Source organism: Stigmatopora nigra, chromosome 8, assembly GCF_051989575.1.
Source record: "Stigmatopora nigra isolate UIUO_SnigA chromosome 8, RoL_Snig_1.1, whole genome shotgun sequence".
NCBI lineage: Eukaryota > Metazoa > Chordata > Actinopteri > Syngnathiformes > Syngnathidae > Stigmatopora > Stigmatopora nigra.
The window spans coordinates 10,910,758-10,926,299 of record NC_135515.1 but is presented as its reverse complement, the minus strand read 5'-3'; the positions used below and the strand labels follow the sequence as shown (position 1 = coordinate 10,926,299).

The 15,542-nt window shown below is 35.5% G+C and overlaps 1 protein-coding gene across 1 annotated transcript; it reads right to left on the bottom strand.

Annotated features, from left to right (window-relative positions):
- Positions 1 to 10,080: 10,080 nt before the first annotated feature.
- Positions 10,081 to 14,494, bottom strand: LOC144200553 (transcription factor 7-like). Its single transcript, XM_077722782.1, has 8 exons — positions 14,453 to 14,494; positions 13,307 to 13,384; positions 13,114 to 13,231; positions 12,179 to 12,240; positions 12,016 to 12,093; positions 11,460 to 11,619; positions 10,629 to 10,736; positions 10,081 to 10,540 (listed from the first exon to the last, which is right to left on the bottom strand). The coding sequence occupies exons 2-8, from the start codon at positions 13,372 to 13,374 to the stop codon at positions 10,466 to 10,468; spliced, it is 669 nt and encodes a 222-aa protein (XP_077578908.1). The 5' UTR covers positions 13,375 to 13,384; positions 14,453 to 14,494; the 3' UTR covers positions 10,081 to 10,465.
- Between the last annotated feature and the right edge of the window lie 1,048 nt (positions 14,495 to 15,542).

The window sequence follows — 15,542 nt, the reverse complement described above, 5'->3', positions numbered from 1 at the left end:
AAGGGATTTGCACTAGGCACAGCATGGTAAATACTGCAAGTGCATGACCTACCAGTGAATAGGTAGCATACTCAAGGCCTGTCACGTCATTTTGGGTTGCAAGCATAGGAAGTAGATCCGGTGTATTGACTTCATTTTTTACTTTTCTGTACTGGTTATCTTTAAATGGATAGAGGGGGGTGCTGTAGACTATCTCAGCCAGTAATGGGCACCATGTATTCTGGCCGGCCAAATGCAGGGCACAATGAGATGGACAACCATTCACGCTCACTGTCATAGCAATGGACAATTAAGAGTGTTCAGAAAACCCAGGTAAGCACGAGGAGAAATTGCAAATTTTACACAGTAAGGCTGGAACTCACTTGGGATTGATCCCTTGATCTCAGAAGTGTGAGAGAGAAGTGCTAACCACTACTTCCTATTTTTTCTTAAAAATTTGAGATGGGACCACTATTTTTACTGACTTGTGATTTCAAAACTTGGTGTCATTCCATTTGTTGTCTATATGTAAAATTATGAGTCAATGGGATTACAGTAATCATTTTCCTCTGTGAGAAACATGACAAAAATGTGTAGGACGATGGCAATCACAAAATGTCTTTTAATATGTAGAATCATCAGTTAAATGGCAATGATAAATTGCCTCCAAATTTACCTCTGACAAGATATGTGACAAAGGAAAAACATATCTCTTGGCCTTTGACTGTTTATTGGAAAAGAATCTTAAGAAATAGCTAAATGAAACCATAATCTGTTATCTTCAGAAATCATAACCTGGTTTCATGATTTGTGTTTACTTTTAGGAATCAACATAATGCAGTAATTGTACCCTCCTTCTACCACTCCAGTCATCATCTACAAAAATAGCGTCAGTGATACTGGTTTATGAACTGGATCGTGTGGACTATTCACTTTCCTTGGATATGTTGCAGCTAATACTTTAAGTGGACCCTCTTGAGTTGATTGCTGCTCTCTCAACTCTCTCAACATTTCTAGGGGGAGAACACAATTTCAAAGTCACGTAAAACTCAGTTTCTGAAATGATGCGACCTTGGCAGACGAAACAGTCAACAACTTTTAAAGATAAATTATGCGTCTGTATTACAGCTATTATAGGTTCTCAAATTGTATCCTCGCTATATTTATGAGCTCCACAACACCTCCTTCAATGTTTTGGGAACCCAATATTTGTATACAAAGACAATTTTTCATGCCAATGTCATGTTAATGTCCTTACTTCAATGCTCCATCTATATGAAACAGCAGCACTTACTACCGCACATAAATGGCATTGCTGTTATGTATTTAAGATGATTTCATAGCTCTTATTTAGGTAATGTTAAGTTTGGTTAGAACTTTATTTCATCTTGTATTCGGGAAATTTCTTAGATGCAGTAGCAAGACATACACAAGACACACAAGACATTGTAGACCTAGTTTAAAAAAACTGGAGCCACTCACAGAAAGTCCACAAGGTGGGGACCTTCTGCAGACTGGGAGTACAAGATTACAAAATTACCAGTGAACTTTGAAAATCGGATCATTACTGTCGACCCATGTTTATGTTCCGAGCTACACAATATGTCCTCTGGCCAGTCCCCTTCAGTTTTTGTTGTTTTAATAGAATACTTTTGCACTTTAAATAGATTGTCCCAATAATTTAATATAATTTAAAAAATCTGTTTGAATGCACACTGCTTCACAGACATATTTCCCGTCTTATATTCCATAAAAATAAACAACCAGAGAAAGACATTTTCCACCATCACATTGATTATATTAATATTTTGGGGCCCAGAGAGACATTTCCTTCCATCAGCTTGACTGTATTAGTCTTTCTGGGCCTGCCAGAGAGCTGCCATCACATCCCATCAGGTGCATGTGTGTGTTGCAGTCCAGCCGAAATGTCAACAGGAAGGCGCAAGCTTTGATCAAATCTCCTCCCCTCATCGCTCCTGTCTTTTAGAGGTGAGGGGTCACTGCTTAATGAGTTTTGTGAGTAGATCAGGCATGTCATGCTTATAAGTGTACAGTAATCATGAATCGGGTACATACTGCAAATTAAATACTATGTAAGGTGACAGAACTCAATGCCCAATTTGGTCCCTCTTAATCGGAGCCCACTGTCTCCCACTTACACTAGTCCCTCACTCACTTACTTATTTTAGGCTTCAAGCCAGCGGGATCTACGTAGGGAGATCCCCAAGCAGTACTGGAACATGCTGTTATCACCAAGTTGGTCAAGCAATTGTGGGATAATTCCTGTTTATGGGAATGTTCCTTTCCAATGAATAATGAGGAAAGGGGCCATTCTTTCTGTCAACGCTCAATGAAAGGAATGAAATACTTGGCAACAAGGTCCATGAGTAAACATGTGCTACTTATTTATTTATTTTTTTAAAGAGAAAAAAAACAAACAGTTTCAATATTTAACCGAGTCAGCTTAGGCATCTGGAATCTAATGACTTTATATTTTTCAGGTAAATCAATTTGCCAAGTTCACAATAGAGTATACAAAAAACAAATTAGAGTATAAAACGAGGCATTAGGGGCAGCAAGGGTTGTTATGGTGAAAAATTCTAAGCAAGAAAGTGGCATTAGGCCTAATTTTTCTATGCCATGAGTGCAAGTCTAACCCAAGCGAATGTGTTTTTGAAATCGTTTATTTTTTTCAGAATTTTCTTGACTGCCCAAGTATGTATTTTGGAAAGAAGTACAATTCCTTTACAGTATACCAATGGGCAGGATTGTTTCCATTCCCTTCAACAGCGACCTATTTGTTGGTCCATCTTAAATCAAGGCATGTTAGTTTATTATAACTTGCCCCAACTTTTCTGTAAAATATTGTCCACTGCTCATTTGGATATTATGATCGGTGGAAACCTTCGATTAAGTGGTTAGCCCGTCAATCTCGCAGTTATGGGGTCCTGGGTTCAAGTCCAGATCGGTCCACCTGCACTGTGTTTGCATGTTCTCCCGAGGCCTGCGTGGGTTTTCACATTTTTTGGACTACATGCACCTTGTGTACAAAATATGCATTTCTGTATTATATGGCAACAATAAAGTGCTCAAGACAGATGTTCATCTTTCATCAAGTCCATAAATAGATAACTTGGACTAAGTATAAATAAATTAGTAAATGAAATAATGAATTCAATGTTAACCGACAAAGAACAAACAAGTGAGTACATTGAGGAATTAATTTGCCTTATACTTAGGTTTGCCTTAAATGAAAATGGTTTATATATTTTTTTTAAATCGATTTACAGTTCTGGATGCAACACCATTGTTTATAGGTTAAAAAATAATTTCACTGAATTAGTTTATCTAACAATACAATTGTGCTTTTTAAGGTCAGTGTGAGGAAAGTTCATTTTCCGCACAAATTAATTGCGTGATGAGATGATGTCAACAATGGCAATAGTGCGTAATTGTTACTGTACAGCAGGGAAGGAGAACCTAGGGCTCGGGAGCCACATGTGGCTTTTGATGAGTGTAACTGGCTCTTTGCTAACCTGTGAACTAAAATATAAAAACCGCTGATGACAGAACTGAGAAATTACATCTAGAACTGTTTTAATCTTATTTTTTTGCAGTAGAGTCTTCTGGGATGCATCATCTCATTGACAACAACATAAGAATATTTTGTTACATAACTGAGTTATGTAAAAATTGATTAAGCAAGCCAAGTGTTACTCACTTCAGACTATCTTAATTGACCCAGCAGACTGCAACTTCAGTAGTCTGTTGCTATTACAACCCTTCCAACACATGTCAGAGGAACATGAAAAAATGAACACAAAATGAGCAAAAATGCCATTTGTCTTGGAGCAATTTGTTATAAGAAAACAGCGGTGCTTTAAGTGCTTGATGACTACACTGTGAAGTTATCTTTACTGGTGATAATGACATCAACCTTGGCAACATATTGGACTAGACGGGGAGTGCAGAAGCTTTTGTAAAGACTCCCTTTCTTTAACTCTCTAACCTTTAAGGGAGACACAAAAGAAGTGGATTTTTTAATTTTCTTTATTTATAAGGAGTATGCCTAAGTCATTGTTCTACCCTGGTACAATTTCCTAATGATAAACACACACTGGTTCCCAGGCTTCACATACGCTATATGGCACCCCACCCACCTCGGTGTTCCCACACTTGGAGATACATAGCAAGCTCTAAGCAATTTTAACCACTCATGGAGTATAATTGAGATAGATAATGAGAGATATATGTTAAATAAGATTATATACATGACTATCTGAGCTTCTTCCTTTCACCTGAGAAAGACTTAGAAAGGACATTAAGTTGCCCTTGGTGTTGACGAGCAAAAGAACCTCCTTACAAACAGGACACCATTATAAAAACAAACCTCTAACCTCTTTCCCTCCCTGATACATAACCATGACACATTACTACTTTGAAGTTGATGACAGATGACACACATGGAGACAAATTACAATAAAAAAAACGGCGTTTAAAGACAGTAGATAGCTGTCAAAGACAATATACAGTATTAATAAGTTTTTTTGTTGTAGCATAGTACTGCTCTGTTATAGTGAATGCATTTTCGAATACATACAAGTGTTAACTATTATGTTAAAAATCTAACAAAACACAAAACATGGATAAATAACGTTATCTTTTAGGTATGCCTTTTTTAAAATATTCGAATGTTGATGTTTAAAAAAAAAAAACTGTCAAAAATATCTAAAGTAGCTTTGTACTTTTATATTGCTATAGGTAAAATGCAAGTGGTTGTTTTCAATTTTTACATCATATTGCATTAAATCGATCAAATACCCATGAATCAAATCATGACAGACTTTGTCAAGTTGTCAAGTACCGTATTGTGGTAAAAGAGTTAATGTTGTTTTGTTATAAAATTGATCATTTACACTTATTATGAGATTCCCAAAAAAATATTTTTTTCTCCTTAAAATATAAAACAACTTGTACAGTGTTTGCCTTAGTGAAATAGGGGGGGGGGGCATTCATCTTTTTAAACTACTAGAGGGTAAAAATGAAATAGAAAGTAAAAAACACTTGCAGGGAGCATAATGTTGATTGAAACTGAATGGCATATTAGACTTTCCCTAGTTCAGACTTTTATCATTGTATTAAAAAATGCTAAATTAAATGTTCAGTTTTAGCATAAATAATACAATTTTGTGTCCATGGTTCTTTTGAAGGATAAGATTGATGGAAAAAAAGAATAAAAAGTGAAAAAAATTGTTAAATTTACAGTATGACTAATTCCTATAAAGTATGTCAAGATGACGTCAACATTTATAATTTAACATACAACCCACTGATTGTTGACCCATCCACAGCACAGTTACAGAACAATACAAATCAAAATAAATGTAGTAATAATATGAACAAAAGAAATCTATTTATATCTGTTTGATATGATGGGATAGGTATCAACGTCTTAGGGGCAGTCCCGTCATGCCAGCCCCTCCACTGCTGATTCCAACCCATACTATTGGCTGGCAGTCAAACGTCCTAACTAGTGAGCTAGTGTAAACATGACTTCCTAATAGCTTAATAGAGACTACTGGCAGCCAGAGCTAGATTGTGCTGTTGGCTCAGTAGTCAGCACAACTGATTGCCACAGTGACAGACAGAGTGGCTTCGAACTCCAATTGATGAAAGGGATATTACCAGACAAAAAGCGCTGAAACACAACTACCATTAAATCATTTACACAAATTTTACAGTCATTTTATGTACAAAAAATGACTAAAATATGATAAAATATACTTCTTTATATGGTCATCTTTGTTAATTTGACAATAATTAGTATTCTGATATTTTTAAAGGTGTAATCTTGGCAACCACAGTATTAGACCATAAATCCAATGTAAAATTATTATGAAAATGTATTTAATTTTGAACTGTTCTAGCACACATACACACTTTCTTTTCCAGCACAGCAAGGGTTTTTTTAAATGGGCTCTCAATTTTACTTCCATGGCACTGAGCCGCTCCCCTCATCTTTTAAATGAGCCCAATCTATTAACCATTTTAATGAGGGAGATGCACGGCCCATTGCACAACTCGAACTGGACACAGCATTTGAAATGAGAGGCGTTGACAGACAGGCAGACAGACCCCTCAAGAGCAAACGCCTCAAAAATCAGTGGGCATCAAATAAAAAAAGAAAAAAAGAAAAGAAAAGCACTGGAAGACGTGCGTGTGTTGAACCGGATGTAATTAGAATTCATTTAATTGGAGCAGCCACTTGTTGCCATATTGTCAATACATCTCATTCATCACCTAAATAAACAAAGACCAATCCCCAATTAATATGCAGCAGTATGTCTAATATGGGAAGTGGACCTATAAAAAGATCATCATTAAATGACTTTCTCCCCCTCGCCCACAAGTCATTGTGGGGCGCGGCCTAAGGATTTTGGCTATATTTAATTGGAAACCAAAAGTGCCTTTTTTTTGTTTTTTGTGGTGCACCACATTCCATCTGGACGCGCGCTCTCATCAGCTATGCCTCCATCAATCTCTCTTTTACGTTTACCACCTCCTCTATTGAACACACAGCCATACATGGCCGTTTTTTTTTTTTAACACACACTGAACACATTTACCAGCAGAGCCCTTATGAGGGATGTGGGAATTTAAATATTCACTGTTGACACTGTGCAGACCTGGTTTATAAGGGCCACTGCGGGCCCACTCCTTTGGGGGGGCGCACAACATTCTACCATTGTCATTCCAGAGAATGTAAATCTCCTAAATGAGTGGTGTTTAAATCCAAGCAGATGTTTCCCAACAATGCCCTTTAGATCAAAATACTTAGCAATTTATTAGTTTTTTTTTCTCGAGTTGTTCATTATTTTTGATAATATTGTGAGTATTTCATGTTAAACATATGCAGGAATTGCGCAAAAAATGCCTGGAGAGGCTTTTAAATATCACATAATTTAAAAAAATGTAATTTGCCGTTTATAAATACATTTTTAAACTGATATGTTGTTGAATTGTTTTTTATGGACATTTAATATATAATACACGCTATTTTTTCAGGTTTTCTATATAATGGCAAAATATAAATTAGATATTCTGGCCTTGATATTATAATTAAGTTTCCCATAAATCAAGTTATCACGTTTGGTGGCTGATGGGGGGGGGGGGCGTTTAACAGTTTTATGGGGGAAAAGATAATGTTTTATCGAAGTGACTCACAGTAAAAATAAATATCTATCGTCTCCCAGCATAAATATTTGAAACATTTCTAAGTAATTAAAAGCGTTAATGACAATATTGTTTTAAATCCACACGACCTTTTATTTAATCAAATCCACTATTGGAATGTATTGAATTATTCTACACAAATGCAATCAAAACCAGCATCGACAATAAGACCACCCCAAAACCGTTCACATAATCCCCATTTAAATTCAATTTCCACAAATTTTAGCATTTAACACTCCTCGCGGATAAGATCAAGCAAACTTTCACGAGCACGATCACAAAACAAGTGGTTACAAACATTTACCATATTTACAGGATTACAAAAAAAGAGACCCCCCCACCCAAAAAAAAAAATTAAAAAAAATCTCCACATCTCGCTTGTTTCTTCAGGCAACCCTCCTTCACTCGGCTCCAAATCTTGCAAAGTGACCAAAACATAAGTGCGCACCAAAGTGCGTGCTTGAACAACCCACGCACGGGACATTTTCCCCCCTCCAGTGGGTTACCCGAGAGCGCCCACTACATGCAGCGTGCACGTCCACGGCTTGCAAAGTTACTTTTTGACTCTTTTGCGCGTGACCGCCTTCCAAAAATGTAATGAATTATCAAACTACATCTCCCATGAGCAAATGACATCACAATTAAAACTATTATAGTATACAGACATGTTTTAAAAAGTCTCTCTATATATGTATATATATTTTTAAATGATGTTGCACCTACTTGTGGCCAGTTTCCGCGCTCTGGCTTTGGACCTCATGTTGCAAATCTCTCAGCCTGGTTTAGTCGGGGTATATTTTTTCTTGGATCCTGTTTTTCTTCTTTTTTTCTCGTTTTCCCTCTTTTTTTCTCGTTTTCCCGTCTCTTCAAGGCTTTTTTTCTTTTAGGTTTCTCAATCCCAGACGCGCTATCTCTCCAGCATTGTCAACCAGGACACCTTCGCGCATGCGCAGAAGCCTCCGAGGTCTGCGCGTGCCGCACAAAGTTTTTGGGGCAATTGATCACTTTAGAGATGCGCCTGAAATGTTCGTGTTGCGCATCATGTTGCTCCGTCACTTTTCTCCCACACAACTGCAAAGTCAAAGCTTTGCACGCTGTAAAAAAGAAAGAAGAAAAAAAGAAATGCGACTCTATTCCTCGTGTTTTGAGGTTTAAGTGCCTTTCGGTATTATTTTCTTATTAAAATGACATATTGTCAAGAAGGAAAGGACAACTAGACTATTTTAGTTTATTCTATTTAAGAATAAAAACTGCATTTAAATTTAAATATGCTTTTTTTTTAACACAACACCACTGCAGCTATTCTATTCTATTATAAAATAATTCTCCTGCAGGGCTGACCCTTGCAAAAGTCGCATTAATCATTCTACAATGAAATTACAATGTATGGTATAGCTATTAAATATTGCATATATTTCATTGTACATAGCTGGCCTCCCAGAGAGAACCTTTTTGTGCTGGAAATTATATTGTAAAGTGGCCATCGTTAATCCCACTTTGGGATGCTTCGGTTGCAGTCCTGTAACATTATATTTCAGTAATTTAGGAAGGATGGTTTTGCTTCAGTTCACTGGAAAGAATAGAGCCATTAAATAAAAGGAGGAACGATTGGAACCCGCAGAAAATAACCACAGAATTGTATATATTGTCAAAAAAATTTAAAATAAATTTTCTGCCCAATTTGGTCGTCTTTATCCCTTATAACAATTGATCAGGTCTAATGACATAATAGCATTATTAACTCTATCGATTAGGAGTCAGGGGGTATCATGAAGTAAAACAAACAAACGTGCCCACAAAGCAGAACAACCGGAGGGTCGTTACAAGCTTGCTCAAGTGTAACGAAAAGAGAGACTCCTGCTTTCACAACCATTCCTACATAAACAAACTTTTTTTTTCTTTACTGTAATAAATTCCTACTTCAACGGGCATTTGAAGGGAAAAAAATGTTACACCAAAAATCCTTGCAGCATAACGCTTGATAAATTGGTACATTGACAGAATTTATACATTTTAAATTATAAATGAAGTTTGCCATTTTATTCTAACGTCTGTAAATATTGGTAAGACCTCTATTAAGGTTTTTAACATTATTTTATTAGGACATTAAGATAATTATCATTCTTTTTAAGTAATTGTACAGTATCTAACATGGATTATCCCAAGGAATATTTTTACAGTAATGTTTTTTTATTAAAAATCAATGGCCTAAGATTTTAAATTACAAAATTACATGGGATATTTAATTAGATCCAAGTCACAAAATGTATTATTTTTAGGGTGGTGGATTTGGACAATTCTTTCAAAATAAAAAGGAGGGATGACATACTTATTTAGTGTGACTCAAATGTTTTTTTACATTTTTTTTCTTTATTTATTTTACAAATAACAAATGGGAAATGCCCATTGCTGATTATCCCATCTGACTGACTTGATGCAAAACTCATAAAGTAAGTAATGCAAACACCAATTTACATATTAAGGGTAATATAATATAGTGGGAACTCGCCTGTACGGGAAGCATTAACGTTTTTCTTGCAATTATCATAGTCAAAAGTGTCAATATAGTTTAGACTCTACTACCCTCTAGTGTACGTTTTGAAAAATGTTTGTCATTGGCTACATGATAATAAAGTATCCTTAATATCATATAAAATATGCAGGCTCGTTTGGGTTTTTGTATGAGTAAAAATTACTGCAGATGGTTTATTGATAGGCAAAGATTTATGGATCTTATTATTGACAAAAGCCACTCAAAATTGTACACACACACACACACACACACACACACACACACGTTATAAACTCATCCCCATTATTCAAGCTGATGCTGCTATTGCATCAGCTCTAGAGACAAGAAATCAATACAACAGTCTCTCAGGTTTATTTACCATCGTTTCCAGTAAGAGAGCAAATCAAAAATCCTAGTTAAATTCCCGGTTGTGGGGCAGTTAATGGTACTAACAAAGTAATGAGATACTTCTTGCAAAAGAAGTCACAGGTCATCAGTGATTGACAAATACTTAAAACAACTAAACAAAGCAAAAAATTGCTTTTTTTTCTTTCTTGCATTACAACATAAATCATTTCTCACCTTTTGAATTATAAAATGTCTAAACAGGGATGCAAATGATGTCATTGTAGCATAAAGGTTGAATATTTTCAGTATTTTTCTTCTCCCAGAGATACTTATAATATTTGATGAACTCTGTTGATAAAGTAGTAATGAGCTGATGAAAAATAGTCAGCCTTTTTAGTTTTCACTATTTGAGAGGTCAGGACCGCTGTAGTTCAATTCCTTGCTCCTTTTACTGTACCTTTTTTTGCCCTACAAATAAGCACATACAATTTTAAGGATTCACTTTATATTATGTCAATAGTGGGTAATTTGCATTGGTGACAAAAGACACACTTACATAGTTGTGGCGGCAGGACCAGTCTGGATGCTGCTGCGCATGAAGTCTCCTCTCTTCTTCAGCCTTCTCGTAATATCTGACCTTGTCTTTATCAGCCAGCAAATGCCACTGGGTTCAAATAACACGTATATAATGAAGCACATAGAAAATATAACACTTAAGATGCTAAAATCTAGGAATTTCAATTTGTTTCATAAGGATAAATATACTACATATTATGTTCGCAAGAGTCACTACTGGCATATTTGGTGACTTTTGCCAAAACAATGGAGGGATTGGCTCCAGCATCTCTCACTACTACACATGGGTCGAAATGGCGGCCCGGGGGCCAAATCTGGCCCGCCGCATCATTTTGTGTGGCCCGGGAAAGTCAATCAAGAGTGCTGACTTTCTGTTTTAGGATAAAATTAAAATGAAGAGTATAGATTTATATTACATTTCCTGATTTTTCCCCTTTTAAATCAATGATTGTCATTTTTAAATCATTTTTTTCTGTGTTTTTAGTTCAAAAATCATTTTGTAAAATCTGAAAATTATATATAAAAAAGCTAAAATAAATATTGTTTTGGATCTATAAAAAAAATTGAATATTCAGGCATTTTAATCCAGTTCTTTTAATCCATTTATTTAAAGAAAAATCTAAATATTATATCTAAAATGTTTCGGCTCACATGAAATTAGGTTAAAGTTAAAGCGGCCCGGGAACCAACCCGAGTCTGACACCCTGAAGTAGAAAAAAATGTGACCTGTGCTCAGATTTAGGACTTTGCTGAGTGATATCCTAACACCTCCACCTCCCAAATTTGTTTAACAGAAGGTGAGCGCACTTACCATCTTTCCTAAGGTTTCATTTATAACAGCAGTATTTGTAGAGGAAGACTTGGCCTTGACAGATTGTCTGTGTTCTTTTGAGAACAACATAAAAGCATTTAGAGGCTTCTTAACATATGTTTGGTCTGTGACTTGCTCATCCATTTTTTTAGCTTTCCTCCTGAAATATACAGGGACACAAACAAATTAACAACTTACAATGTAAATGTTTAAATTTGAAAAAAAAGTAATTATACATACACATTTTCACTCTAGTGAGTTTTTATTTAAAAGAAGATCAATGGGCAAAAAGTGGGGGGCCACTACTGAAACCATCCTCACCACCATCATCATCCACTCATTCATCTTCCATTGCACTTATGTTCACAAGGGTCGCGGGGGTACTGGAGCCTATCCCAGCTAACCACAGGCAGCAGACAGATGAGACCCTAAAATGGTTGCGAGCCAATCGCAGGGCACAATCAAACAGACAACCACTCAAACCACTCATTACTGCTCATTAAAAAACAATAATAATAAATACTACTTTGCATTGTAGTATACAATATGATCTTACTTTAGCTTGGAAGCGTGGGCAGGAATCGGCGGAGCAATGTTCGATGGAGCTGTAACTTTGTACAAAAGCTCGCCATTCCTAAACCAAAAGACATAATAAAACGTGCAACTTAGTTTTTTTTCAAGTACAGGCAATTTTGATTGAAATACTGGTTTATACTTACAGCAATCCAACTGGACGCATGGTCATCCCATTGGGCAACATCAACTCTGGTACAAAGTTTGTCTGCAAGGGTTTAACGGATAAGATACGTTTTTGGGAAAAACACCACCAAATAAATGCACATGGATTTACTATGTATGTATTATTTCATGTATTCTTAAACTTTCAAGGGCTAAAACAAACATTTTGGAGTTATACTAAAGTGGATCTGGGGTTGAAAGTTCTATTTCCAGGTAGGTTCCCACTATGTGGAGTTTGCATGTTTTCCCCGGCCTTGCGTGGGTTTTCTCCGGCTACTCCGGTTTCCTACTCCATCCCAAAACATGCAGGATAAGCTGATCGAACTCTCTAAATTGCCCCCAGGTACGAGTTCTCCTTCTCGTACCCTGTGATTGGCTGACCACTGATTCATGACACAATATGCAAATTGACAGAAATGTCAAAGCACACCAGCACCTGTAAATCTTCTAAATGAAAACTCGATGTTACCAATGTTTACAATACTATAAAGTCAACTTTTTTTAAAAAAAGGAATGAAACATACACAAAAAAAGTATTTCAATATCAGTAATCTTACATCGCCAAATGTTGACATCTGTAGACAACTGGTAATTTTATGACGTTATTCTTTCCACGGTTATTTTAACAGTTGATGCCCATTAAAACAAAAAAAAAATACGTGCTTCACATTACATTAAAAATAAACAACTTTAATTGCGTAAAATTACAATTTAAATGATGTTATATTGCATTATGGACTTATTGTTCAACATATTTCAATTGTAATCTCTCAATATTAAAAACCTTCTCTCGGAATATTACTATGTATGATTTTTTTTGGCAAGTAATTTCCCACGGCACACCTGACCGTCACTATCTCGGCACATTGGTTGGGTTGGGAAAGTGTAATAGAGCAATACATTAATTTTGGGTTACCTCCCCATGGATATGGGTAAGTGTCTCATTGCCCTGGGAAAGCGGCGGGAGATCCTGGTGATTCATTGGTACAAAAAGCATGCTGGGAGCAGCCATCACCGGAGATGTCTGCATATAACTGGTTTGCATGGAAACAAAGCTATTATAGCCCCGTGGCTGACTGTCTACTAATGGAGGCTTGTAGGTGTTGTACCTTGTTCCATCAGGTCGTGAAGATTGAGCAGGATTTTGAGGAAGGCAATTTGACGGGAAACTTGACATCTCCTTGTTCCTATAAAAAACACACATCACACCCTTATTTAATGGTCTGCCACCTTTTATTCAGACGAAAAATTTAGTTTTTAGTTAACAAAATCCTCTTATTGCTTTTCTTCTTATATTCTACACATTTTTTTGTGAATTCAATACATTCATTTAATTCATTGTCTGGCCTATCATGGCCATTTAAATGGGCAACTAGTGGAGGACACCCTTAATTGGTTGCCACACTCATCATACCTAGGGACAATTTATTATTTTACCAGCCTAGGATTCATGTTTTTAGAATGCGGGAGGAAACAGGATTACCTGGTGATGAAATAGTTAATTTACATGTAATGTCAAGTGCTTGCATATCAAAATTAATAAAAGAAAAGACATTCTTCCGAAAACAAAGTATGCTTTTTTACAGTGCCTTGCAAGAGTATTTGGTCCCCTTAATTTTTTCAATCCTTCATCACATTTTAGGCTTCAAACATGATGTTTTTTTGTGAAATACCATCATTTTATTTTTTATTTATTTTTTGGAATTATGTTTTTTGCATGTCCACAGTTATGCGGAAAGAGGTTGATTCATCCCCTGCATAAAGGAGGGCAAGGACAGTCAGAGCGGAGAGACATTGTGTGAAATTCATCTTTAATGAGGTCAACTATCAGGCAGGATTTTTTATGAGGTCTCTGTAAAACAGTATATTAACAATCCATCTACCATAAGTATTCTACTATACTAATAAATACATACATGCATAGAGTGACTGATCAGCATAATGAGTAAAGTATTTCATTCGCAAATGTCTATTTTTTCCCATATATAGTAATAATAACATTTTACTTCTAAATCACCCTGAAAGAACAGAAAAACTCAACAATCGTGCGTTTTTCCACAAAGGCACTCACTCAGAAAAGTCCTTCATTTCCAAAATGTATAACCATAAAAATTCTAATTTTATTCATAGACTTTGAACCTCAACAATAATTTAATACTTTAAAAAAAGAACCTTTATCGCATCAGTTGAAATTTTAACTATGAATTAAAATAGCTTTGATTCAAAATATAGTCTTATAAAAAGGAATATCAAACCTGGAAAACTGTTTAAGGTCCAACTGCAGAATAACAAAGTGAACTGTGTTTTATAGCATTCAACTATTCTTTTACTTTGATGTAGAGATGTGTTTGAAGATCTAAATTAAAACCTGAGTATAAAGTATTCTTGACTAGGTGACCTCTACCCCAGTGATCTTTTAGACATCATTAACATCCAAAATGATGATAAATAATAATATAACCCAATAAGTAACCCAAACACATAATATGACAATTTGTTTTATTAGTTGGTTTCATTAATAGTAGCTGGGTTAAAAAAATGATTTGGAGTTTATCTATACGAACCTGTCTTTACTGTTTAGACTGTTTTTTTATGTTTAAAGCCTACCTTTAAATTTAAATGAATAAATAAAAAATGCAAACACTCGTCAATGACTGAAAAAAATTGTTCTGAGTGGTACTTACAGTGGTGGTTCCCACTGTGCCTTATTTCAATTGTTGGATGAGTTTGTCCTCCTCCACCTGCTGCTCTCTAGAAAGCCAAGTCAGTGATATTAAAACTATAAAAATCAAGCCTGCCGTCAAAGACTTCAAAGCAGTGAGGACCCTTCATGTATATGCTGAGTGTACTTTGAGACATCATCCACATGATGCTAAAATTCTTTGCATAATTATGATGTGCCACATTCAGAATTATTTTGGTTGGGGTCAAAAGGTTTCTTTCAATGGGCAACCTGGATTAGGGTGGAATAATTTGAGATTACATCTGCTGTCATTCAAACACTAAGGAATGTTCTTTCCTTTTCATTTTATATGTTAAATATAAATAAATTAAAAATGTACATTTTTTGTGAATTTAGGGTTTTAGACATGCAACGGAAAAATTATTACAGCACTATTGTCATATTTCTTAAATTGTGGTGATTACCACTTATTCATGTTGGTTTACTTATGTTGACTACTACTTATTTATTCATTATTTTTTATTTAGTATTTAATGATCATTCATGTATTTTTTATTTAACTAATAAAACATTTTAAAAGGTAAATTGTTCAGCTCATGCTGCTAAATCATATAATATTTTAATATGCAAATTGTGGCAAAATTGAAGAGTGATTTAGATTT

Excerpts from the sequence above, each read along its gene's own strand:
- LOC144200553 (XM_077722782.1), bottom strand. The coding sequence starts at position 13,374 with ATGTCAAGTTTCCCGTCAAATTGCCTTCCTCAAAATCCTGCTCAATCT. Across the intron at positions 13,232-13,306 it reads TCACGACCTGATGGAACAAG|TTATATGCAGACATCTCCGG; the intron begins GTACAACACCTA and ends CATGCAAACCAG. Across the intron at positions 11,620-12,015 it reads GCCCACGCTTCCAAGCTAAA|GAGGAAAGCTAAAAAAATGG; the intron begins GTAAGATCATAT and ends TGTATATTTCAG.